This window comes from Prionailurus bengalensis, chromosome C2 (genome assembly GCF_016509475.1).
Source record: "Prionailurus bengalensis isolate Pbe53 chromosome C2, Fcat_Pben_1.1_paternal_pri, whole genome shotgun sequence".
Taxonomy (NCBI): Eukaryota; Metazoa; Chordata; class Mammalia; order Carnivora; family Felidae; genus Prionailurus; species Prionailurus bengalensis.
In genome coordinates this window covers 54,992,777-55,020,597 of record NC_057350.1, presented here as the reverse complement: position 1 = coordinate 55,020,597, position 27,821 = coordinate 54,992,777, and the positions used below count along the sequence as shown (strand labels likewise).

General features: G+C 38.5%; 1 protein-coding gene across 9 annotated transcripts in view; it reads right to left on the bottom strand.

The window, feature by feature from the left end:
• The window catches only part of BBX (BBX high mobility group box domain containing), a 287,506-nt gene that overhangs the window by 25,290 nt on the left and 234,395 nt on the right, over window positions 1-27,821 (bottom strand). For all 9 annotated transcript variants that reach the window (XM_043594058.1, XM_043594064.1, XM_043594060.1 and 6 more), the window contains 3 exons: window positions 15,003-16,011; window positions 13,877-14,015; window positions 10,156-10,304 (listed from right to left, as the gene is read on the bottom strand). In XM_043594058.1, the coding sequence (XP_043449993.1) occupies window positions 10,156-10,304; window positions 13,877-14,015; window positions 15,003-16,011 (1,297 nt within the window). The remainder of the gene's footprint in view (window positions 1-10,155; window positions 10,305-13,876; window positions 14,016-15,002; window positions 16,012-27,821) is intronic.

Sequence of the window (27,821 nt, the reverse complement as noted above, 5' to 3'; positions counted from 1 at the left end):
TCAATCACCAATCGGAAATGTCAACGGCAGCACTCACCTCCCCAAAGCAGGTTTCTTTCTATACCCTCTGCATATTCCTATGTGAAACGGACTCAAATCATTTTACATAACTTCTGTTTGCTCATCTGTAAATGGGGATAATGATAGTGCCTAACTCAAAGAGCTGATGTGAGGATTTAAAAAGTTGGAGACTCTATAAGCTGCCCCTGTTGCACCTACCCACCTGCCAATATCTGCACCCACACATGCTGCCCTCCTGCCAAAGGCAAACTATCTACACTCCTGCCTAAAGTATACAACATGCTGGCTTTTATGTTTGCACATATCTGCAACTGTCGCCAATTTTAGATCATTTTTACTACCTCAAAAAATCAATCCCATATCCTGTAGCTACCTATCACCCTTCCCTATTTCTGCATTCCCTCTACCTCTAAGCAACCACTAATCCACTTTCTGTCTCTAAAGATCTGCCTATTCTGGTAACCTCATATAAATGAATCATGTAATATGGTCTTTTGTGTCTGGATTCTTTCACTTGGTATAATGTTTGCAAGGTTCACCCATGTCGTAGCATGCATCAGCATTTCACTCCTTTTTAAGACTGAATAGGACTCCACTGTGTGGATTATACTACATTTTGTTTATTCACTCATCAGTTGATAGATATTTGGCTTGTTTCCACCTTTTGGCTGTTATAAATAATCCTGTTATGAATATTCACATATAAGCTTTAGTGTGGACATGTGTGTTCATCTCTCTTGGACATAGAATACCTAACCAGTGGAATTGCTAGGTGATATGGTAACTCTATGTTTATAAACCTTTGGAGGAACTGCCAGGCCCTTAAACATCCTTACCAACACATTGTTATCTGTCTTTGATTATGACCATCATAAGGATGTATTTCTCTCACTGTAGTTTTGATTTGCATTTTCCTAATGACTAATGATGTCAAGCATCTTTTCCTGGGCTCACTGGCCATTTGCATACCTTCTTTAGAGAAATGTCTATTCTGATAATTTGCCCATTTTTCAACTGAATTTTCTTTCCTCTTACTGACGCATACAGTTCTTTATATATTCTAGATAAAAGTCCTTTATCAGATATGTGATTTGCAAGTATTTTCTCCCATTCTGTGGATTTTCTTTTCACTTTCTTATTAGTGTCCTATGAAGCATAAAAGTTTAAAATTTTGAAAAAGTCCAATTTATTCACTTTGTATGTGGTTATTCAGTCCTAGTTCCATTTTGAAAAGACGATTCCTTTCCCCCTTTGAACAGTCTTGGCTTCCTCACTGAAAAACTGCTGACCAATGATGTACAGGTTGATTTCTGGGCCCTCAATTCTATTCCACTAACCTATATAACTATGTTAGCACCATGCTGAATTGTCTACTGGCTTTTGTAGCCAGTTTTGAAACTGAAAAAATTTTGGCTATTCTGAATTCCTCGCAATTCCACATTAATTTTAGAATCTCTTATCAGTATCTACAAAATTAAACTGACATTCTAACAGGGGTTGGGTTGAATCTGTGTATCAATTTGAAAGAGTGTTTCCACCTTAATAATATTAAGTCATCTAATCCATGAACATGGGATGTTTTTCCATTTATTTGTCTTTCAACAATATTTTGTAGTTTTCAATTTGTTGTACTTCTTTTGTTAAATTTATTCCTATGTACTTTATTCTTTTTGATGTTACTGTAGATGGAATTGTTTCTCCAATATTTTTAGATTGTTCATTGAAACTGTATAGAAATACAACTGATTTTTGTATAATGATCTTGTACTCTGCAACCCTGGTGAACTCATTCATTCATAAGCTATGGTAGTTTTCTAGGGAAATCCTTAGGTTTTCTATATAAAATATCATGTCATCTGTGAACAGAAAGAGTTTTACTTCTTCCTTTCCACAATACAGAAGCCTTTGGTTTTCTATTTCTTGCCTAAGTGCCCTGGCTAGAACCTCAATTATGATGTTGAACAGAAGTGCTGAGAATGGACATTCTTGACTTGTTCCCTACTTTAGGGGGAAGCATTCAATCTTTCATTATTAAATATGCTGTTTTGGGATTTTTATAGGTGTTCTTTAGCAGGTTGAGAAACTTTCTATTCTCAGTTTGTTGAGTATTCTCATTAAATGTGTTGGATTTTGTCAAATGCTTTTTTTCTACATCTATCAAGATGATCACATGGGTTTTTTGTTGTTCTATTGATATAGTATATTACATTAATTGATTTTTGGATATGAAACCAACATTGCATTCTGCAAGTAAAATCCCATTTGGTAATGGTGTATAATTCTTATTATATGTTGCTGGATTTGGTTTGCTACTATTTTGTTAAGGATTTTTATGTCCATTATTTTAAGAGATAGGATCTTGTAGTTTCTCTTTCTTGTGATATCTTTGTCTAGTTTTGAGATTAGGGTGATGCTGGCCTCACAGAATGAATTAGGAAGTGTTCCCTCTTCTAATTTTTGAGTAGGTTTGAAAAACTGATATTAATTCTTCCTTGAACATTTGGTAGAATTCAGCAGTGAAGCCTGGGGTTGGTTCCCTCCTCTCCCAGGTATTTTTGTGATTACTAAATTCAATCTTTTTAGTAGTTACTGTTCTATTCAGACTATTTCTTAAGTCAGTTTTGCTAGAGTTCTTTCTAGGAATTGTCTATTTCATGTAGGTTATCTAACTTATTGGTATATAATTGTTCACAGTATTCCTTTATAATCCATTCCATTTCTGTAAGATCAGTAGTAATGTCCCCAATTTTATTTCTGATTGTAGTAACTTTGCTCTTCTCTCTTTTATTTTTATTTTATTTACTTATTTTTTGTTTAAAAAATTTTTTTTAACATTTATTTATTTTTTGAGAGACAGAGAATGTGAGTGGGGGAGAGGCAGGGAGAGAGAATGGAGACACAGAATCTGAAGCAGGCTCCAGGCTCTGAGCTGTCAGCACAGAGCCCAATGAGGGGCTCAAACTCATGAACCATGAGGTCATGACCTGAGCCAAAGTCAGATGCTTGCTTAACTGACTGAATCACCCAGGCACCCCTAGTCTTCTCTATTTTTTAATTGGTCAGTGTAGCTAAACATTTCTCCTATTTGTTGTTTTTAAAGAACCAGCTTTTGGTTTCATTGACTCTCTATTGATTTTCTATTCTTTACTTAATTTTATTATGTCCTCTCTCATCTTTATCATTTCCTCTCTTATACTTTCTTTAGGTTTAGTTTGCTCTTTTTCTTACAATGTTTCAAGATGGGCTAGGTTATTAATTTGAGATCTTTCCTCTTTCTTAGCATATACATTTAAAGCTATAAACTTCCCTCTAAAGCATTGCTTTAGCTGTAGCCCATAAATTTTGGCATGTTGTTTTTTCATTTTTATTCATCTCAAAGTATTTTCTGATTTCCTTATGAATTTCTTCTTTGAATTATTAATTATTTATTTAGACTTATTGAGTTATTTAGACTGTATTGTTTAATTGCTACATATTCGTGAGTTTCCCAAGTATTTCCTGCTGTTGACATTTAATTTCATTCCACTGTGGTCTGAACACGTAATTTGATTACTTCAATCCTTTTAAATTTATTGGTTTGTTTTAAGGCCTAGTATATGGTGCATTCTAGAGACTGCTCCCGTGTTCACTGCAGAAGAATATATATTCTACTATTGATGGGTGGAGTGTTTTATATAGAGGCACAGCTTGGAGATATTGCAGGCTTGGTTCCAGGCCACCGCAATAAAGCAAACATCGCAATAAAGTGAATCAAATTAATGTTTTGGTTTCCAATGCATATAAAAGCTGCATTTATACTACACCATAGTCTATTAAGTGTGCAATTACATTAGGTCTACAAAAAAGCACGTATCTTAATAAAAGGGTATCTTATTGCTAAAAAATGTTAACTATTATCTGAGTTGTAATCACTGATCACAGATCACCAGTGTGACACAGAGACATCAAGTAAGTAAATGTTAGAATGCTGATATATTTGACACAGGGTTGACCCAAACCTTCAGTTTGTAACACAACACAGTATCTGCTAAATGCAATAAAACGAGGTATACCTGTACTTTTTTTTCGGACTAGTTAATGTTACCTGTTCAAGTCTTCTCTTTCCTCGTTGATCTTTTGCCTAGTTGTTCTATCGAACCTACTCTTCCCCCACTCCCCACCCCCCACAGCATGTCTCACCTTCTAACACATTATATGCTTTGTTTTTTGTTTATGCTTGTTTACTACCTGGTACCCCTGCCATAAGGAACCACCATGGCAGCACAATCCTTTGTTTTCATTAGCAGATATATTCTACATGCCAGAATGGTGTTTAGCATATGACTGGTTCTGAATAATACTTGTTACATGAACAAAATTCTGAAACCACTGGCTGGCACAAAGTAAAAGCTCAAGAAATGACAGTTGTTGCTATTGTTACTGATAACAGAAAGTTGTGCATTTTTTGATGACTACACCAAGCCATCCTTTTTAAATAACCACAAGCAAATACTTCTGAGTTAGCCGGTGGTGGTTTGAAATAGAAATAGAAAATGTCTTGTTGACTTTTTTTTGGGAAAAAGTGAGCAAGAAGGGAAAGAAAATAAATTTAACAAATATAAAAAATATATATCATGTGTATGTACTACACTAATGATACAGGTATTCTCTATAATCCATTTGCAATCACTGCTTTACATATTTTATACAACCTAGGAAACTTCAGGCTGGTGCCCTGAATGATACACAGGTAATCACATAAAACAGAAGTGGAAGAATGCAGAAGAACAATTCTGAGACCTCCTAGGACCATAAGGAGGGATGGAATGAGTTAGGGAAGAAGAAAAGGATACATATTTTCAGACCCAACCATACTCAGAGAAATCTAAAAAGTACAATTTAAGGATAGAACTAAAGATAGCAGTTGTCAATTTTAACATGAGAAAAGAACATCCAGAGTGATTTGGTACATAGAGGAGCTTCTGTAAACTTTTATTTTTAAACTTCCTTGCTCCTAGCCATCCCCCAAACTATAGCTATAAAATAAAACCAAGTAAATGACAATTTCATATAAAAAAGAAAGTGACAAACTTGAAGGGAGTAATACAGAAGATATAATTGCAGTCACTGGGAAGCGGCAATTTCAGAGTCAAGAAGTGAACAATTTCTGCTCACACGTACATATGTGTGGTATTTTGTCTAAAGGAAAGAAAGCCAAAATTTGTAATAAACAGCTAAAATAAGGAAATTGATTACCATTTTCCCCCTCAGTTAATTATATTAATGCAGAAACATACATGGAAGGAAAATAAGGTAGGAAGTGTAAAGCGGAGAAGAGAGTTTCAGAAGCCATTGTTCAGAAACCAAAAAAATTGCCAATGGGGGGGTGCTGGCCGGCTCCACTGGTAAAGCATGCAACTCTTGATCTTGGGGTTGTGAGTTTAAGCCCCACGTTGGGGGAAGAGATTACTCAAAAAAAAACTTCAACAGTCTTTCACTAAACTACCACCTCAAGTTCTGATTCCATTTCTCTCCCGCATCGCCAAACCAAATTTCTTGAAGGAGCGTTTGAATCAGCTTCTACTTCCTTATGACAAAAATCACTTCTTGCTGGCATATAAACTAGCTTAGGACTCCATTGAAGTTTTTAGGCAGGATGGCCTATAATTTGACAAAATCCATCTCCTTGGCACCTAACTTCATAGCTGGGTAGACAACAGAAAACCTCCGCCTGAGAGGGTAAGAGCAGTGCCACAGAGACATTAACAATAAATAACCTTTCCAAAACATTAATGTTGTTCATGGTTAAGGAGCTGTAGTGACACAGGACACTTTGGGGGGGTAAAGAGCTGTAGTGACACAGGAGCCAGTTCAGTATTAGCCTGACCTAAATTTTTAAGGTCAGCAGGTAAGGTGATTTAGTAAACCTTGCTTTTTAAAAACTGTCGTAGGGAACAAATGTTATGCATAACTCAAATGGTGGTGACTTATGCCCAGGTTCAATGGTTTCATGTTTCTAAGCTGTAAAAAAAGCAGAAGTTTTATTCTAAAATTGGCTATCATTTTTGTAATAGACACAATGAAACAATAAATTCCTTTGTGATAATTTACAGCTAAGTGCTCCCAGCTACTGGGCATGTGGATCTGCTGACTTGAGGAAGTCTGGGTGAGCCAGCCACAGTCAAGTTAGGATTCAACGAGGGGAAGAAGCTACCTCATCGAGCCAGACATGCATGCCTTATGAAGGAACTCAGGATTATATTAGGTACACCTTGTACATCTGCAAATGTGCTATCCCCATGTTCCTGAAAACATCTGGTGGCAATGAAGACTCTCGGTTAACAGGGCAAAATACAGAGTTCTGCCCAACCTGGAAGCTATAACTTCTTGATAGGAAGGGCTGGGCTGGCTGACATCAGCACTAGGTCCGGTAACACTGAATGTAGCCTGTTTGGCTCAATCCCAAACGGGGGATTCTGTCCTCAACCTTTAATTTTATAAACCTGAGTTGTTTATTATCATTGTGATTTTTTAAAATTGAAAATCTTTAATCATTTGGAATTCCAATTTTAAAATATGAGGATCAACAGCATGTGTGATAATGGGCTAAGGAACAATGTGGGAAGATTGAAGATATACAGGGGAAAAGTGAAGTCAAGGGTCAAGCTGGGGCATAATTTAAACACTCTAAGTTCAACTCAATTAACGTTTTCTTCATGACCCGACTTTGTCTGAAAATTACTATTCTGTACAGCACTCTGACTTCTGACACTTTCGTAAAAAGTGCTTCATAAATTAACAATATACTTAAAATAATGTGTCAAAACCTATCCCTTAAGTTACAATTAAATTTAGACTTATAATTTAAAGCTTTTATTTGAATATATACAAGTAACTAAGGGAGATAAACCAGAAAACACTATAGGCCTGGGCTGCCTGAACTGAACTGTACCAGTTAGATGCATTACAACTTACTGGGTAATTTGTTCTTAGAAGCAAGGGAAAATCTTTTTCTAAGTCGTTGTGCTCTGCCTACTATAATATAGCCTGAGCCCAGTCAGAGGAAGGTATCATTTAGTTATGCTCACCCTTTTTGTCCTAGTTTTCTTTTTTAAAGTTTATGTTTATTTATTTTGAGAGTGTGCGCATGCACGTGCGCGTGTGTGCGCGCACACACACACACACACACACACACACAAGCAGGGGAGGGGCAGAGAGGGAGGGAGAGAGAGAATCACAAGCAGGCCCCATGTTGTCAGTGCAGAGCCTGACTCGGGGCTCATCTCACTGCGAGATCATGAACTGAGCTGAAATCAAGAGTTGGACACTTAACCAAGTTACCTACTTGTAGAGTTGTAGAGTTGTAGAGTTTCTGTTATAGAGTTTCTGACAAGACCCAGTATACAGACATGAGGGATAGGGCAAAGATAGCGGAGGGGACAATGGACAAGGGAAAGAGAGTCTTTGGAAATGCAGATATAAATAAGGAGACAACTGGGAAAACAGAATCATAAACCCATGCAGATACTATGTTGTTGAGATATGTGACTGTATAAATGCATACATACATAACCATTTCCTCTAGATACTACAGTTCAGAAAAATTCTATATATTTTACATAACCTTGAGTAGCTAAAAAACATACCTAGTATAAGGCAGGAAAAAAATATAATAAATGTTGAATGATAAACACATAAGAAAATAAAGGCAAAATGCTAAACTGCTGAAGAAGTTTCATATGGACACATGCTCTTTTGCTAATAAACTAATGATTTCATACACAGTTTTTGCTTTGAACAATTCATTATGCACAGATGCAAAGAGTCTAGAGTCTAAGAAAACAATCTTCTCTATCCTCTAAAGATCAGGCAATTACAGCACAGCTGGTATGATAATTTCATTAATAACTTGTGGGACAGTGCACTGGTGGTGCTAATGCCAAATTACAATTAGTTACAAATACTATTTCTTTAGTTTGCTAAATAGAGAATATATCATTTAGTGTCTGTTTTATTTTAACTGCATTTTGCTCCATGAGTCAGAATGCAGAGCAAAATCTAAAGTCTTGAAAGACTTCCTACCCACGTAATTACTGATACACTGTAAGAACCAGTGACTTTGGGCTTGAGAGGCATAACAGAAGCGTTAAGATGATATTGTATGAAGTATAATCCAAAGCTCCAAAAACCTATTTCACATCAAAAGAAATACTGTTAATCTCAGCTGGGAGAGGAAAAATATATAACAGATAACTAAGACCCAAGAGAAGGTCTCATGAAAATAGATCCTAACTCAGGGTTTTATAGCTTTACAAAAATAAATCTATTGTTACATTCCCTGATAGATAATTTGGCCAGCTTCAGGGCTCGAAAATGAATGTCTCCAACTACCAGGAGTGGAGGAAGAGAATACATCCTGTGCATCAATCAATTAAGTTCCACTTTATTGGCTTGTCAGGTATTTATCAGTAACTTTAAATCCAAGAATTATGGGAGCTCATGATACCTGGCATCTTTGGGATCATGGACTACTTTGCCTATTCCTAGATATCCCTAGGGCACAAAGATTGTCATTTCATTGGTAATCCATTACAGTGTTCAGCTACCTACCTGTCAACAAGGCTATTTTATTTCTTTCCTACTTATCTTGGAAGATCTCGATATAACCCTACTTTCTTTTCCCAGATGAGCAAACTTGGTGAAGCAACATTTCTTTTTTAGTTCTTTATTCACTAGACTTGTTTTTATTGACCACAGAGGAAAACCAAGCTAATTCTGAAATCACTTTTATGTTCCTCTCCACCTTTAATCACGAAGGAAGAATTTTCTTCAGCCATACAGATCTATCTTGAGATACAGATCACAAAGTGACTGTCCTCAGTTGTGTCAACTGTGGTGTCCAAAGAAGGTTTTAGGTCTAGAGGGAGAAAATTTAAATTTCTTCAAAGAAACCATAATTTTTCCTAGACCTTATATCGTCCCTCTAAATCCATGCAATTGTATCTGCTCATTAATATTTATCGCTGATTATCCACGAATGCTAGAATTTAGCAAGATTCATGTGAAGATATGTATCATCTTGTATCTATCCATCCATCCATCTAAAATGCACACAAAAAGGGAAAGTATCTGATCTGACATGGAACAGGCAGGAGGCAGCCACTTGTACAGGGTAAAATACATCAACTCTTCCATCAGATCCTACAAGCAACAAAAACTCAGCCACACCAGTTCTTCATTTCTCCATTCACTGTCCTTACAGGAAGTGACTAAATGGGATGACGTCTTTCACATCTGTATGGAAAACTAGAGATACATTTTTCCCACCAGTTTTTAGACTGGAGTAAAATCAGAAGACAAGTCTCTCAATAAAAGCAATGCTGTCATTTTGGGTAGCACAGTCCTTTATTGTGCTTGAAATGTCCTGAGCAGGTTACTATGTTTAGAATCCCAGTCCCTGCCCCACATGTAAAGGTGGTCTTCACACTCTTTACCACCGTTCTTTGAACTACAGTGTTGCCCTTGATGAATGCTGAGATCCACCCAAGTCATGCTGATAATATAAAAGCTCCCCTTATGTACAAGGGAAGATGGTGATATTCTTCAAAACGAATATGCTAAATAGAATTTTTCTAAACTTAATAAAACCAATTTAAAGGTATTGCCAGAGCATTATTTTCATTTGGTTCATACTGCCAGTAAAGAATGGAGTCTTCTTACTATGCAAATAGAACAATTTCATAGTCCCAGAGTTCAACTTGTCAGATAGAGTGAATAGAAGGGTGAGGCTCGGCCAACAGTTTCTGCTCAAGAAAAGCTTAACATCTCCAGGTTAGAATTCTGAAGAGCAGAAAGTCAAAGACCATGTGTAACATTTTCAAAAAAAATGACATATTTAAGGGCAAATGCTCGGGCTGGGATGTCAAAGAAGAGAGGCTGAGGAGGATAAGGAGAGAAAGAAGGGAGAGAGAAGTGAGGTGGGAGCCAAAACAACCCTGGAAAGCAAGCTAAAATTCTAATGGCTGCTGCCTCACTGCCTCAGTCTAAATCCAGTTACGTATCTAAAGGGAGTTGCAGAAGCTTAGAAGAGGGCTGAGATGCTGACCACACTGTAGGAGGACACATCTGTAGAGCACTGTAGAGCACACATCTAACCTTTGCTGGTTTTAGTCGGTTCCGAGGCCATGTTTCCAGTCTTCTTCTTTTTTCTTGGGACAGGTACACATTTCCGGTCAAATGTAACAGGACTGTATTGAGGGAGGCTGTTGAATTTCTTTTCAAATTCTTCATCCAGCTTTGCTGAGCTAATAAGAGAGAGGGGATGGAATCAATCAGCACGTGACATAAATATTTAAACAGAAAATTATATGAGACCTATTTTAAGATACTCCATTTTAAAAACAGGGTCCCTGATAATTAGGGCACTGTTGATAAACTCTGTGGTAGGACAAAAAAAACATCTCAGAAATGCTTGAAAAGATTTACCAGCACAGTTTTTTCAGTCAACTCACAAGAAAGGTTGCCTTGTTTGTTACCTTAGAAAAGCAGAGATATTATTTAAAATACAAGAATATTTTTGAAGTTCTCTCCATTGGCATGGACATTTTCCACTAAGTTCAACACAAAGCATATTCCATCCACACAAGTTTCTCATTGTAAAGATTTGTGTGTGTGTGTGTAGGCAAGTTTATTGGTGATGGGGTATCACCATCAGCAATTTTATATGATTTATTTTTTAAAAACATATTTACTGACTAGTACTTGCTTAAAACATCTCTACACACAAAGAAAACACAAAAATTCTGAGGATCATAAAAACAAATTCTGGAGAGTTGACCAGGATGGCGTTAAACCACTCAATGACAAGGAAAGCCAGTTTTCTTTTTTTTTTTTTTTAATTTTTTTTTTCAACATTTATTTATTTTTGGGACAGAGAGAGACAGAGCATGAACGGGGGAGGGGCAGAGAGAGAGGGAGACACAGAATCGGAAACAGGCTCCAGGCTCTGAGCCATCAGCCCAGAGCCCGATGCGGGGCTCGAACTCACGGACCGCGAGATCGTGACCTGGCTGAAGTCGGACGCTTAACCGACTGCGCCACCCAGGCGCCCCGGAAAGCCAGTTTTCAATGAACACACTGGCAGACAGGCAGCACCACTTTCACGCAAACCAGGAACGACTGCAGAAACGGCACCAGCAAAGTTGGGAAATCCTTGGGCTGCTTCTGATGGTCTCGAAGGCCCCCACGCAGCAATGGCAGCATGCCTGCTGGATCACTGGCTGGCTTCTGACTTCCACTTACTGAGACTTATTAACTAAGATGAAACCCAAACAGATGGGAGAAGCTGCAGCAGAATGGTGGTGCGTGCCGGATGGAGAATGGAAAGCCTTCTGGGGAGAGGGCAGCTTTGAGTCAACTCACAAGAAGCTAACAGCTAATGTGTTAGGCTGCTACCTACAGGATGTACTTGAGGTGTGTCCACCTAAAACTATTCTGTTTGGAGGAATATACACAAGTTGGTAACAGAGACAAGACAGTCCGATAACCAAAGAATGGTCAATGGAAAAAGGCCATTAATTAGTTCTATCAAAGCAGGGAAGGTAGGCGCCTGGGTGGCTCAGGCAGCTAAGCACCGATTTCGGCTCAGGTTGTGATCTCGCAGTTCACGGGTTTGAGCTCCGTGTCAGTCTCTGTGCTGACAGTACAGAGCCTGCTTTAGATCCTGTTTCCCTCTCTCTGCCCCTCTTCACCTTCTATCAAAAATAAATAAATATTAAAAAAATAAAAAGCAGGGAGGGTGGTGGGGGTGATACTGCTTCATTAATAAAATCACCTTTTCTATCCAGTTAAAAAACATTTGTAACTAATGGAAAAATCAGATAGTAATCAGATACTATCAGAAAGCTACCTATAATATAACTTTTTCAGATAATCTGAAAAAATCAAAAGAAAATCATGAAAATGCGACTTATAACTCGTAAGGTCCCTTGGGACTTTTTTTTCCTTGTCTTTTTTCAACTATAATAATCATCCATGTTTTTTTTGTGGGGGAGATCTGTAAGATTAGAACTGCCAATACTAAGTGAATTTTTCTTGGCAACAAATAGCATATTTTCTGTGATAAAAGGGGTTAAAATGCCTATTTAGAAATCTCAGAGAAGACTGATAGGAACTGGCATCTCATACTGCTCATCCACTGTGCTGGTATATTCCAAACAAAGCAGACCCAGATAGTCTAATTCTGAAAGGCCTATGTATGTCGGCAGGGGTGGGAGTGGGGGGTCGGTGGGGGACAGGAAAGACCAGAGGTTCAAGACCAGAGATTTAAGCCTATAGGAAAACCACACTCCCAGTTACATACATGTGCCTTCCTTAGAAATTATTAAAACAAAAACAACCCATACACCAATCTCTTTTCAGAGATAGACTTTCAAAATATTGTTTCACTTTTCTTGTTCCTAAAGAAGATTGGTAAAAACACCTCTCTCATGGCTCTCAGCAGTTTCTAATGGAAGCATCAGAGACCTCTCTGCTGAGAGTCTTAATTTCTGCTTTATTTCCCCAGGATCCCATACTGTCTGCACGAGACCTGCTCCTCTCTCAGTGAGCAGACCCACAGGGCACTAGTAGTTCTAGAAGATACAGAGCATTGGTCCTGACACTGAGTGGTCACTTTTTAAGGAAATTCTGCATTTGAAAATATCATTTGACAATGATGAATATGAGAATTTTTATGTTATTATTTATAAGTTGAGTTTGTAAGCAAAACTAATTTGAACTACTTTGGACTTATAAAGTATTAGAAAAGAAATACATAAAATTAAAAAAAATATCATCTGAGTAAATCATCTTGAGGAATTTAACAAGAGAAATAATTTCCAATCTCCCATTTCTGATGACCTGGAGCCTTAGAATTACCAGATTTTAAAGCATTGTAACTTGTAAGGAAAAAACATATTGTTCCACTAACAGAAATGCAAATACTTATGAATAAGCCAAATACTTCCGATCCATGAAATCTGCATACCTTTAAACACACTTATGAAAAAATATGAAAAATGTAAAAATGTACTTATTTCCATTCAATATATTCTTTTCAAATTGGGCTAATAAGAAATCTCAAAGGATTTTTAACAGTTTAACTGAATATGCAGATACCTTCCTGTATATTAAGATTGGTATTAAGAGTCTTTGGAATAACACTAAAAATGAAGTAATTCTTAATGATTTTATCTCGATGTACATGGTATTGCTTGATATTGCATTTCAACACATAATTAATAACTGAGTATTCTCTGCAGCAGAGTCAATCTAACATTTTTATCTTAGAGCAACAGAACATGGTTTCGACACAAATGGTTAGATAGAGGTTGAAGGATAATTTTATTTACCTTACCCTTTTGAGCTATCATTATTATTTTATAAATACATGTGCATAACCTTTAGAAATATTAAATGAAGTATATATGGTAAGCAAAATGGCAAAATGCTTACATAAACATGTTTACGCTTAAACATGCTTACATAATATCCATTGTAAACCTTAGATGGAAAAATGCGTCCTGGCAGTATTAAAGGATTTACGATGTCACAGCACTAATACATGGTGGGTCTCAATTCAAACTGAAGCCTACATCTCAAATCTACATACTATGTACTATACCTGAAATGCAGATGGCACGGTCACTCACACAACCGCGTTAACAGCAGGAACCCTGTGGTATGCGGAGATTCTGTGCTCTCGCTTGCTAAGACTGTAATAAGTGCAGAATGAATGAATACTCCAGAAGAAGCAGTTAGTGAATTAGGTTTACCTTGGAAAACCTACCACACTTGGTGTCTGTGCAGTGTGCTGACTGTGCTCACAGACACTTACCCAAGGAGAGAATCTTCCTTTGGCTTGGTCTTCTTGAACTTCTTGCTCCCACTGGTCCCACTCTGATTAAACGTCCAGCTTTCTTCATTCCAACACCCTTCATGGTCAGAGGAGTTTCCTTTTCCTGAGCTTCGTTTCCCTAAGGGAATTTGAGAGACAGAATGTGCTTGGTATATTGGGATGAGGTTGCTTCACAAGTGAATTGTTGACCCCTTAGGTATCGTCTGCATGATGCTATTTGTAACTATTTCAGTTTTGGTGTCCTCTAAGCGATTCGTGATGGACCACCCTTAATAATACAACATGCAAAAAAAAGTATACAGCTATGGGATAAGTCTTCCTATCACAACTCAACAGGTACTGTGCATACTGTGTGACTCAAGAGACAGACTAACTACTATCACCTTTCCCATTAGAGAATCAGACTAAGGTGTAGAAGCCTTTGCTGGTGGGCACTATTAATGTGAATTTCCCTCAGATTTACTGGAATGATATCCCTGTACTCCCAAGGATCTTCATTCAGGGCTTGTTAGACCCATTTTCTCAGACATCTCTAAATTGGAATTTAGCTTGGCAAGAGGTAGTCCCCTAGCCAGATGCTGTATTTTAAAACAGATGAATTTATATAAAACACTCTGTGAAATAAAGGTATACACATTAACTGGTTTTATGTTTTAAAGAGGCCTTCCCTTCAACTATAGTTTTGAATACCTATGGAGAGGGCTAGACAGATTATTTGCTTTTGGAGCCTACAGATCAACATTCTGCCCAACAGATTTGCTTGATTCAGGAAATTCTTTCCTTCAGTTTTAAAAGCCATAAGAACTTTAAACATGTAGTGCTTATCTTTCAAAACAAGAAGCCAGCCCATACCAGGTTAAAAAAAAAAAGTTTGAATTATTTGAACACATATCCTGAGAACTACCTACAAAATGAATATAAGATCTGCTCTATGGTGCTAGAAAACATGTAGGTAAAATGACACATGTGTCTATAAACCATAAAGAACTGTACAAATATATTGTTCTGATGCCACGTTGTTCTTTATGGTGGCTCTTCTCAATGAGTCTAAAGGAGGCATTCGCTACATTTCCATATTCTTTTCACTTTTGTGGGAGTTACTTACCTCTGTCAACATTAGCTCGCAGAGAGGTGAGCATGCCTTCAGACACCAGGGTTTTATAAAGAGCACCTTTGCAAGACCTCTCAGATTTCCGGGAGCCACAAGTCTCTATTTTTCTGTGACAGTCACTTTCCTCAGGTTTGGCCTGTCCAGATAGGCTCGGTGGTAATGCATCCTCCGTGGGGGTCAATGGTTCTGCTTTTATACCCTCTGGCACCTCACCAGAAATGTTCTTGCTGGCAGAAATATTAATGAAATCTGGAGGTCTTGACTCTTTGGTGGTGTCTGAGGATTTCTCCTTTGACATTTTCTTCTCTCTTGATTTCATTTTTTTCTTTGGTGGCTTGGCATCCAAAATGCTTCCCTTGCCACTTGAAGATGTGCGGACCTTCTTGCGAGGGGTTTCTCCAAGTTTCTCGATGCCCCAGTCTCCCTTTGCAACGGCTTCAATGGTGTATATAACACTCTCAATGTCAGACTCTGAAGACTGCCTCTTTTTGCAAGTCTTCTTGGGTGTGGATTTATCATTTCCATGTCGATCCATTTTGCTTTTCTTCTTTTTCTTTTTTAGTTTCTCTGGTTTGTTTAATGCTGTGGGATCCTCAATGATCATAATTCCATGAGGATGGCACATATGATCCTTTCTACTGGGAACATCACTTATTATTATCTTGCTACTGGCAGAATAAGAAAAATCAGGGAAGTGACTACATTTTTGATCTTCTTCTAGTTCTTCCTTTTTAATTTCTTTGGGATCTTCCATTTTTATATCCATTGTATCATCCATTCGTAGCTCCTCAAAATTTCTTAGTTCCTTAGAATCTCTTACATTTTCCTTAGCTGATTTTTCAAATTCTGCTTCCTTCTGTGACCTGGCTTCATCTGTTTTCTCCATTTTTATTTCTCTTTGTTCCTTTCCCTTCTCCAATTCTTTAATTCTTCCACCATCTGATTCTTTTGCCTTCATTAGCTTTGATTCCTCCATTTTAACCCCCTCTGATGCCAGACACATCTAAAAGGTTCAAACAAAAATGGGAGAATGACAAAATAATATTTTTTTTTGAAATACACTTGAAATTAGCTTAAACTTTAAAAGTCTATCCCTCTTTAAAGTAATCAAAGCAAACTTTACAATAATCAGCCCACTTCTGCCAAACTAATTTCAATAACTCAAATTTTAAAAAGGCCGTAGGCATTATGATATATTCATTACATTTTAGATAAGCATGTACTCAAATTTCTCATTTTCCAGCTTCATCCGAAGCTTTTTCTATAAGAACATGATTTGGTAGAAAGAAGATGGGTTCTAGAGTTGAAAGACCTGAGCTTGAGTCTTAGTTTTGCTACTTGCTAACTCTGTGGCCTAAAATGAGACATTTCACTGTTCACTCCTCAGCCGTCTTTGTAAAATAAAAAGGAAGGCAAGAATGATTGTCTCAGAGGATTCTGTGAGGTTTAAGTGAGATGATACACTGATGCCAATACTGACTAAATAATCCCCAAAATGTTTAGATGTTTACCTTTTCTTTTTTCTTGGGGAAACGAGAAAAAGAGCAACATTTTGTACCTACCCAGTTGAAGTTAGAAATGAGAAGATGATTCATTAAATAACTACAGAGGATTCTGGTTAATGAAAACAAAAACAAAAACAAAAACAAAAACATTATAGGCCTCAGATGCTGACAGATAACCTGAAGATCATAAAAGTGGTGAAAACTAAGTGATGGTGTTTTTTGTTTTAAACTCATTTGATAGCAGACTTGATCTAATCTGAACTTACACGCCTAAAAATTCTGACCAGAACTAATGTGAAATTACTTAACATCTTAATTCACATTTAACGTGACTATTCATATGCTTTCGCTATCAGCATCTTCATGCATTTGCATTATGCCCTGTGGGAATTAACTGCATAGCATAAGATGCATATACTATATCATTTTTCTAAAATCTGAAAAATTCTGAATACTAAAACACATCTGGCAGCAATCCGATTATGTTTTAAAACTCCCCAAATTTCACACATAGGACCTTATAGGAAACACTTGCCATCTTCCTCTCCAGTTCCCAGGTACCTCGAAAATTCAATCTAAAGCTATTTTCTGAAAGGGGAAATTGCAGCTTTTGTAAAATTCATTTTCAATACATGGACTTTCATTCATAAACATTCCCTGAAATGCTCCCAAGCGCCAGGCCCCATGGGAGGACCCTAAAGATACAAAGACCATTCTCTGGGCTCAGACTTAGTTTGGGAGGACATGGTTAAATGCATCAAGAAGGCTGGAATGATCGGTCAATATGGGACCTGCTATTGTTGCTTCTCTCAGGAAAATGGTAAAGAACATTGAAATTAGCCAGCATGCTGAGTACACTTGCTCCTTCTGTGGCAAAATCAAGATGAAAAGAGGAGCTGTGGAGATCTGGCACTGTGGTTCAGGCATGAAAACGGCAGTTGATGTGCCTGGACCTACAGCACCCCTTCTGCCACCACAGGAAGGTCTACCACCAGATGCCTGAAGGAGATGAAAGACCAGCAGCGGAAGCTCCACCATGTGAAACACTGCCGGCCTATAATAAATGCCTTGATTTATGTAACCAAAAAACAAAAGAATACAAAGATCAATAAGTTCCCCTCTCTGCCTCTGAGGATTCATCATGAGGCTGACGATGCTGATTAGGCCAAGGGCAGAACAGGAGTTCTTCTCCATTATTCATTTTACCAATTTTGTATTAGCAGCTTAGAGGAAAAAGAGTACTGGGTTTTGCTGAGCCCCCAAATCAAGCATAAGAGTTAGGAAACTGATTCTTTAAAAAAATTTTACCATTGTGTCAAATGGAAAATTGTCAGAAATGTTAACGTATATAAAACTCATTTAAAAAATTGTTTTAAATTAAATTTGAGAGAGAGAGAGTGCGAGCAGGGGAAAGGGGCAAAGAGAGAGGGGGAGAGAGAGGGAGAGACAGAGGGACTGCGAATCTTAAGCAGGCTCCATGCTCAGTGTGGAGCTTGACATGAGGCTTGACCCCACAACCCTGGGATCAGATCTGAGCCGAAAGAGTCAGACGCCAAACTGACAGAGTCACCAAGGCGCCCCTAAAACTCATTTTTTAAATAGATAAGCCATTCAGTTAAATAGGAGATCCTCTTTTACTTCATTTTTCCCCTTAGTATTTTCAACGCATCTCAAATCTTTCTGTGAGAATTATAATTGATAAGCCTGAGAAGAAATTGCAGAAGGGTGAGAGGAGGCAGATCACGCACGTTAAAAAAAAATGAACATGACAATCTTCAGATTTTTTTACAGGGAAGATCTGAAATAGTATGGATTCACAATGGAACTATCTTTTTTGGGAAATCACGTAAGTTAACTTTTAGACCTTAGCAAGTAGTTACGAAGACTGAGAACTCCCCTTTAGCGAAAACTTACCAGAAGTAAGTTCAAAGCAAAAATGTTATTTTAATTCTGACACACTGACACATTTAATTCTCCCTGCATATTTTATTCTCGTTGGACAATGTGCTGTTTTTTCATTGATTTTGAAATGATTTTTATTTTCCTTTCTCGATTATCCTAGCCCTTCATGAAGAACTGTCTTACATGGGGGCAGAGACAATACTAGTTCTGGAAAGAAGACTGGAAAGGCATCCTCAAGGTAAATTTTACGGTTTTTCAGCCACTGTCACTCTGGCGACCTTTAATAAGTCCCTGCAGGAGCCATGTCCCATAGAGGCACTGGGTTTTATAGTGGCATGCCAACAGTTTGTATTTGCATAGGTTCATCTGAGCAAACCTAATAATACTTTGCAAACTCCATTCTCTGCTTCAATATATTTCAAAATGATTCTCCTCATCACCCCTGATAGGATTCCACAGCTAGGAATGAAATGGAACAAATGCAGACATTCACTCTGGGGACATATTCCAGGAAATAGCATAATATTTCTTGTGGAGGTAATTACACCAGGCACTAGTCATGCTTTACTTCCTTGTTTCGGGCTCTTAAAAGTTTTTTTCTCCCACAAATAGAGTATGTTAATCCTAAATTATAAGAAAAACAATTATATTGCTAGAAGTGAAACTATAAAAATAAAACAAATAACTCCGAGTCAAAAACTACAAATCATAAATCTCACTAACCAAAAACCTAAATAAACACAAATCAGACTCAGAGCTGGGTGTCATATTAGGTAATCTAATTTAACATTCTTCCCCATGTAGAAATTCACTTTACTACAATATTCTTGAGACTTAATTATCCAACTTTCTGCACAAAGACACTGACCGTATTAGAGGGTGGTTCTCTCTGAAATATTTAAAATTTGAGGAAAAAACTACCACTCCATCATACTAGTTGTTCTCTGAAGTCACATAAAGAATTCTGCTTTCTCTCATATGACAGACTCTCAAATCCTAGGAGACAGATGCAAGTCTCTTCTCCTGGTATAATGTCCCAGTTCCCTTAACATGTAAGGCTTTCCAACCTTTCAAAAGTTGGGCCCCTCTTACCTAAATGCAGTATGGTGTCCTGAACCAAGAACTGGGCTTTTGGGAAGTAAGTTGGGTTCAGGATGAAGTACCACAGTGCTTGCCTAAGGCTAGAGCACTGTGGGCTATGTAACTTTGACTTGAATCCATATGAGGAAATAAAGGCTGAGAAACGGGGTAACAGGACATGCTCCACTGGGTTGTTGTGATACAAAAGTGAATAAATGTGTGCAGACACAACACTTTACACATAAAGCTTTACAATGGTCAGGGAACATGGATTTAGCAATATCTTCCTTAGAGTAAGTTCCTAGCTTTCCCATAATGCTCTACATGAGAAGTAGAACTGCATACTTGTCAGCTGATAGGAACATACTTATCTTCTAATGGGGCCCAAAGATGGATCTCCCCCCAGCCACTTTAAAAACAAAACAAAACAAAAACCAAGTCATACTTCTGGCTTGTATTGGGCTTGTGGTCAATAACAATCTTGGATTTCTTTACACACCTAATTAGCTGGGAAGCTTGGTCTCTCCCATTCTATGTTTTTATAATTTATTTCTTGTATATAGTTGTGAGATTTTCCATTTTTCCTTATAAAGTTTATCCTTTCCAACTCTGAATTACATTACCTTCCAGCTCTGTTATGGACACATTTGATTAAGTTGCATTTTATGTCTTCATCCAAATCTTTGGTAAGTTGACTAGAACACGGCTAAGGACAGAGCCTTCTGGCAGACTTTTAGAGCCCTTTCATCAGGTTGATCTGAACATTAATAAACTTCAGCAATCTAAGAATGTTTTATAATCCAATCTAAATTACCCCTGTTTTGTTCACAAGGACATGGTAAGATTATCTGTCAAAAGTCTTGCTGAAATCTGGACACAGTATGCCAACAGCATTCTCAGCCAATTTTATAACCATACTAAATATAAAATGAAAATGGCTTGTATTCCAGTCAGAGTCTAACTAGGCAAACAGAAACAACTTAAAGCATATCCAGCAGGAGGAATTTAATGCAGGGAACAGGTTGGTTACCCAGGTAATAAAGAACTGAGACACCCAAATAGGAGGTTGGTGAGGCAATCCAGAGATTAGCAACAACAGGAACAAATGGGGGAAGGCCTCCAGAGGAAGACAGAACCATGGTGGGCCTAACTGGAGGAGCTCAACACGTAGAAGAGATGTTACCTTTGCTTTGCCCCACCCCTCCTCACCCCTTCCCTGCACATCCTGGCCATTCTCTTCCCCCCACTCCATATTTTCCCACCAGAGTCTCCCACTGGCTGGACCCGGCTGGGTATCAGGGGACATAGGCACCCAGAAAAGGCAGTCTACAGCCACCAGGGATATGAACTGTCATGCAGGGCAAACAGACTCTGGGAGAGCACCCAGGTTTTACCTTCTTTTCTGTGAGATCAAACATTTTATTAGAAATAATTCTCAAAAGCCTCTAGGAATTAACAGTCTGTATTTCCACATAAACAGCTTGGGAACAGCTAGGGATGTAGTAACTCTTAGAAGATGCCATCACTCTTAGATGTGAGCAAATTCTATATCGAGAAGCTATTCCAAAAGGGAGGGATGCTGGAGCCAGACTGTCTAGGACTGAGACTGGCTCTGCCTCTGATTTGCTAATTTTCTATAAACGTTTCTGTGCCTTAGTTTCCCCATCTATAAAACACGGATGTTAATAGTATTTCTCTTAGGAATACTGTGAGGTTCAATGAGCTGGACATGTACAGCACTTAAAATAGTGCCTAATTCACAGCAAGAATAAATGTATTCTGACAACCATCCCTCTGTAGCCTTGTGCCATATAGAATAAATCTTAGCTTCTGACAGTAGTAGAATTAGTCTTATGGATATCATTGGTGGCACGTCACGGCCCTGGTACACTAAGTACTTTGCTTTGATTTTTTTCTACGGTTGAACGATTCTGTAATTGGGAAAAAAAAACATAAACAACAAAATTAGATGCAGGAGATCTTAAATCAGTTACCTTTCAAGAAGTTAGTCTCATTAAACATATAGTTAAGCTCAGTTCTACTACTGGGTACAAACATCTACTTTCATCTACTTGAGTGCATTTATCAACTAACTTTAGTGGGGCTTACGAAACTGCATACAAACTACATTCTGTTCACATGCATGGACATGCATACAGATAAGCACACGGTGGACACAGAGAAGCATAAATCAGTGTGAACTCAGGTGAATAAAACTGCACTGTGGGACGCACAGAATTAATGTCTGTTATTAATTAGTCAAGTTGCCCTTAATAGAGGGTTGGTTGTTAATCAAGCCTTGAAATAGAATATGCCTTAGTAAATGACAATTTATTCTTTTATTATTATTTTAAATTGAACAATAAACTTCTTGAAGAGTGAGGATGTAAAATGTCTGCAGGACACCTTCTAGATCGAATTCCCATGGCTGTATTCCAAGAAGTCAGAATGCTAATGTTTTAAATCAAATGCCTGGCATAAATATTTGATATCTACGGTCTATTCCCTCAGGCACCATATTTTTTATAACTGTAACTCAGGGGGCACAAAATGGATCCTGTTCACCTCTGTACTCTCCTCCAAGAATATATCCTAGTACCTTTCAAAAAGAAGGCATTTCGTAGATAATTGTGTTGAATTGAATGGTTCATTAGTTCTGAGCCCAAAATGCAATCTGATTCATACCAAGAAACTTACCTTACAAGTCTATAAAAAACAATGCTAATTAGGACCACGCTATTGCTTGGCCTAGACCAGCATTCACACTGTCCTTACTTATGCTTCCCAAGAGCACCAGTGAGAATTAATCACTAATATTGTAGTTTTACTTTGATAACTGAAACCTCACTGAAGTTTCTCACTGTTTTGTGTAGTCAGAATGGCCTGTCAGTGATGAGCTGGAAGAAATGTAACTTACCCCCAAAAGAAAAATGAAAATGAGTATGTTGAAACTGGAGATTCTAAAGGATGCACATATTGGACAGACATATAAAAATCACCCTCTTCAAAATTATTACAAAGAAAAATTTCAGTAGGAATATTGAAGAGGTGAGATAAAATGTGCAGTGGAGGGATTATTTTTTATGTTCCTGGGTTCAAGAAGATTGCCATTTTCAGTTCAGGTAAGATTGTGCCATAGGCTCGGGGTTGCTATGGGGGACTACAGAGACATAATGATTCTGAGTTGTGACAAGCTTTTACCTCTTTGAATCAAAAGACATTTTAAAATGTGTTCCTTTCTACAAATGTTAAGATATTGATTCATTTCTTTAATGTGTTCTGCTATAAAAGACAGTGAAATGACCAGCAAAAAATAATTAATCATGTGTACTAGATAAGAATAATACCACAGAAATAGATGTTCTTTAACTGGTACAAAGGAATGGGTAAGTTGCTCCAAAATGTACCATACTATTACACTCTTAATTATCTTTTGTCTTTCGTTGTCTATTGTAAAGGATCCAGCTCGATTAAAAACAAGGCAGTGTGAAAACAGAGCCACTGACACTAATCAAGAAGTTTCAATTTCAAAATCCTTGCCTTTTAGTACAAAATAAATGTTTTGCAGCCAAGGTATGTTTACAATCATTTTGTACTGGCTTATTATCTGCCAAAACAGTGTAGACATAACCCTAGGATGGCATTTAGCAGTGTTTTCCAAGATGTGCACTTCTCCCATAATTAAATAAAATCAGAATGTTATTGCCATAAACATACACTGGCTGATGGTCTCAGAGAATAAAGAATAGCACTGCTGCTAAGAAAATTCAATTTTCTTTATTATAAAAGATAACTGGTCACAGAACAGTGGTCTAAGCATCTCTCAACACTGAAATCTGAGCATATTAAGTAGTTTTCTATTTGGTTTGCAGAAACACGACCAGGTGAAAAGGTGGCTTAAATGTTTCTCTTTACTATTTCTTCAGAAATTATACCCATTCTGAAGACTCTAGATGGGGTGGGGTGGCCTTTGTTCCATAGGCCATCTATTAAAGTCTCCCCCAGAAGTGTTAAAGGAAGTCATTAGGAGAATTCCTATTATTTCAGTTCCTCCAAAAATAAGTTGATGCAATTGGGAATGAAATGAAAAGTTTTAGGATGGGAGTTTTCTAAAAATGACTCACAACTCTGCCTAAAAAGCTATGGAAAGAAATACACCACTTAAAAAAAAAAGACCCCCTCAAATATATCATAGGTATTGGGATTCAGTTATATGACAGTAGCGTAGGAGGGGCTGAGCTGAGAGCTGTGTGCCGAGATTCCAGGTTTCAGGGGGCTATGAGGAGGAGGTGGGGATACTGCGCGTCAATAGTATGTGAGGACACACAGAAAACTGAAATGGAGTCACCTTGGTCAAATACCACCCATACCTGGTAGTCGGGAATGCTAATGTGATTGGAGGGATGGCATTTCCTACAGTTTTCAATGTGGTATGTAATCTCTATAATTCTATCATAATTCAGCTTTTCTTAAAATGAGCCAACATCCTTCCTAGGACTTAATTTTTATAGACACCAGAATAAATTTGTCTTTATCTACCTATTTGGTTTTAATTATAAGTGTTTTTTACAAGTTAGAATGTAAGGAAAACTAGGCAGTCAAGGTGTCTGAAAATGTCATCACCTTTTTTTAATAAATAGGGTTAAATAATGTTTCCAGTTCCCTTGGAAGCACCAGATCTGCAATCTTGCTTTTTCATACATGAGAAGTAGGAGTATATGTGGAGAAATCCAGCACCCTTCCTTCATCTTAACCTTAACACATTACTAGTTTCATAAACTGAAGTAAAGAAGTAGAACTCAGAAAATGGGTACCACAGACCAAATTCAGCAACCCTGTGGTGACTGTTCTCTACCTTTCTTCCTTTTGTGCTCAGAGAATATGGGCCTCTGGCTTTCCAAAGTCGACCATTTACCTTAACAAACCCCTCTCTTTTTGACTCTTTCAGTATTGGATTTCTTCAGTTGTCCCCACCCCTCGGCATCTTTCATCTCTTCTTTTCTGCTGGTGGGGCTTCCTCTTTGTTCACAAACATCCGGGCTTCCTGAAGTAGGGCTCCGATCTTCCATTCTTCTCCGGTGCATTCAGGTTCAGAGCTGGGGCCATCTCCAGCTCCCCTTTCGCTTTGCCTTTCACATGGACCCAATCATGGAATCCAACTAAATCCTCTGTAGCATCCCTGGTGTCTGTTTCTACAGCCATTCCCACTGCCAAACCACCCCTCCCCAATCCTGGCTCTTATCGTCTCACACCTAGATGTCCCCAGAAGTTTTCCACTCCACTCTACACATAGCTGCCAAGGGAGTGTGCTTTCCCACTGTGTGCCCCTGCCCTAAATCTTTACTTGCTCCTCATGGTCTTCAAGCACAAGTTTCTCTGCTTTACACTAAACACTCTCCCAGTTCTGACTGCAGCCACACTCCACCTTCCACAAGTCTCCTAGCACAGCCCACTACTCCTGCCCATCTGATCTCATCATCCGCCTACCTCATGCCTCCTGCCTCTACCCCTTTATCCCTTTGCTGTATCTCTCTCATCTCTCCATTTGATTATGCAGGTCACAATCTGCACTGTGTGCGGGTATAAAACGGGGAGGTGCACGAGGGTAGGTGGATGCTGGCAGGGGCTGCTGGCCTCAGAGCCAGGGCTCCGGAGGGAAAGGAGAGCACAGTGATGGTGTCTTTAAGGGGGAAGGCACTATCGGCTCTGACCAATCGTTCTCATGTGGGAAGGTTGGATCAGTGTCTCTAGATTCTCTACATTTTCATGAGAAGTCAGACATTTATTTGAAATCTCCACTTTTAAAATATTAGCCGCTAATTGAAATGTAGAATATAATACAGGTCAACAAATTGGGTGCCCCTGAAAAAGCATCTCTGCAAGTTAAATGTGGCCCAGAGGCTGCTAGTTTCAACCCCAGTTTCTAAACAAGTCTTTCATCAAGAACCGTCTTCGTGCTCTCTGTGCTGGGGCCCCATGGCACTCCTGCTAGTATTAATTCTCCCTTTCTTGTCTTCACAAATTCACTTTGTATATCATTCGTCACAAGTAGAGCCTTGTCATTTCACTGCATGGTTCCCTGTGAAACCATTTGCACACTTATTTCTCATCCCTTAACTTTTTGTATCTTATCTCTCTGCAACTGGAGAAGAAGTTCTTGGAGAACAGGAGTCCTACTCCATAATTTCCTCTCAATATCTTCCAAAGTATATTCACAAACAGGCACTTACTTATTTAAGGGTGTAAGATGTATCTTGGCAGTTTCAAAAGTACAGACACTTTTTAAAAAGGAAATATCAGCTCCATTTCTTTGACAGCAGTCTTGAAAAATCTGTCATCTTATTCAGCCATACACATATATGTGTAGGAGTAAGCTGTCTTCCATAGAGCCTTCTATAATACGCAAAGTCCTATAACAAGCAACTTGCAGAGTCTTTTACATTCATCTAAAACAAGGAGACAGAACAGCCCAGTGTGGAAGAGCCTGGGTGTGGAGACAGATTGCCTGGGTTTCTACTGAGGCTCCAACTTCCTGTCACATGACCTTAGGCAAGTCACAAAACCTCTCTGCCCTTGTTTCCTAATGTATACAAGAAGAACGGTGATAATACCTATCTCAGAGGATGTGTGTGAAAATTCAATGAGTACATATAAAATACTTAGGAAAGTGCCTACCACATAGCAGAGAATTAAAGTCATTATTATCTTAAGTTAGGTAATACAACTGATTTTCTGCTATTAAAATTTAGACTCTATTTTAAAGAACACATAAAATTATTTCAGAAAAAGAAAAGTAAAACCAAAGAATAATATTTTGAGGCATATGCTTCGGCGTCTCATGGCAACTCTCCAACACCAAAACCGCACCCGGAGGCAGAGTGTGCTCATACCACTGACCTTAGGAGGTTCACAAGCAGGTTCACAGCTTACCCTATCACAAGAAACAGTATTCATACATCCATATGCAGGTAACTTTAGCAGCCTCACGGTTATGGACATGGAATGGACCCTTAATAATTACCGCTTATTGGAATAAATGAATCAACTGTGCATTTTATTATACTAGGCAATTTTGATACCAGAGATCTTTTAAGTGTAGAATTTTCTTTCCTAAAATATACAGGGAAAGATGTGTCTGTGTGTCCTCCAACTATATAGCAGCTATAATACACAATCATCTCCAGGGAGATACTTTGCAACTCTGTATGATCTGACCTAATTAATTTCAAAATGAAAGGAAACACATTATAGTACCTGCACCAATTAAACAACTGATTAACTGAACAGTACGAACCTCATGGAAGTTCAAACATAGAGGACTGTATTTTTTTCTCAATCCCCTGACCTCAGCAGCACTATACCAACTCCGTTCTTAGCTGGAGTGGATTCCTGAAAAATACCTGGAACAGATCCCAGAATTGTCAGGTCCCTCTCAGCTATTAAAAATCCACCCAGCTTAAAATGCCAATCAAATGCCTGAAGCAGGGCCTTCCCCAGGGCATCTCCTGGCTACGGGGTCCAAAGAAATAAAACAATGCCAAAACCAAGAGTGCAGGCCAACCCAAGTCTCTTTGTGTCTGTTGCCAACTTCCTCCAATTTTCTTTTTGCCGGCTCACGTGGGTGTAGGACACAGCAATAAGAACATGCCTAAAATATTTCTTGCTTCTCACCAAGAAGACACTTCTTGCAAGCAACAGCCCCTATACTTTTGGGAGGTCTACTATTCAGCTCTCCCCTTGTGTCAGCTTGTAGGAATAGAGGTGGGGTAGGGGGAGAGGTTAGTTCCTGGGCTGGTTGCTGGCCCTTCCCTTCACGAGTTCTAAAGCTTCTGTAAAAAACAGGAGAAGCAATAGTGGAGGCAAAACTCACTGCCCATGGTTATTCCTGTCTTTTTCTATCTGTTCCTGCTAACACTACAAAAGACTGAATGATCTTGTCAGGGGATGCCAAGGGCAGGGATGATATACAAATTATTTAAGAGGCAGGGATGCAAACTGATCAGAAGGGATGTGGTCCAGGGCCTGGAACAGGTCCTGCAGACCCCTTGCAGTGTCCTCCAGTTGCTGGAAGGATCAGGGGAGCCCAGGGACGCTGGGGAAATTGCAGCAAGGGTGCTAGGGGGTTTGGGTCCTTTTACTAACGATGGGAAGTGCTTGGTAATGTTAGAACCAGGACAGCTGTACTGGTGGAAACTGACTGAACATCATTCCTACCTGTGGGAGCTCTTCAGTGTCCTGAGCGAAGCTGTCTCTAAGTGTGTATTTCCTAATGAGAGAGGCTGCCCCAGGCCTGCTCTCTGCAACCCCTCCCCTCCATGACTGTCCC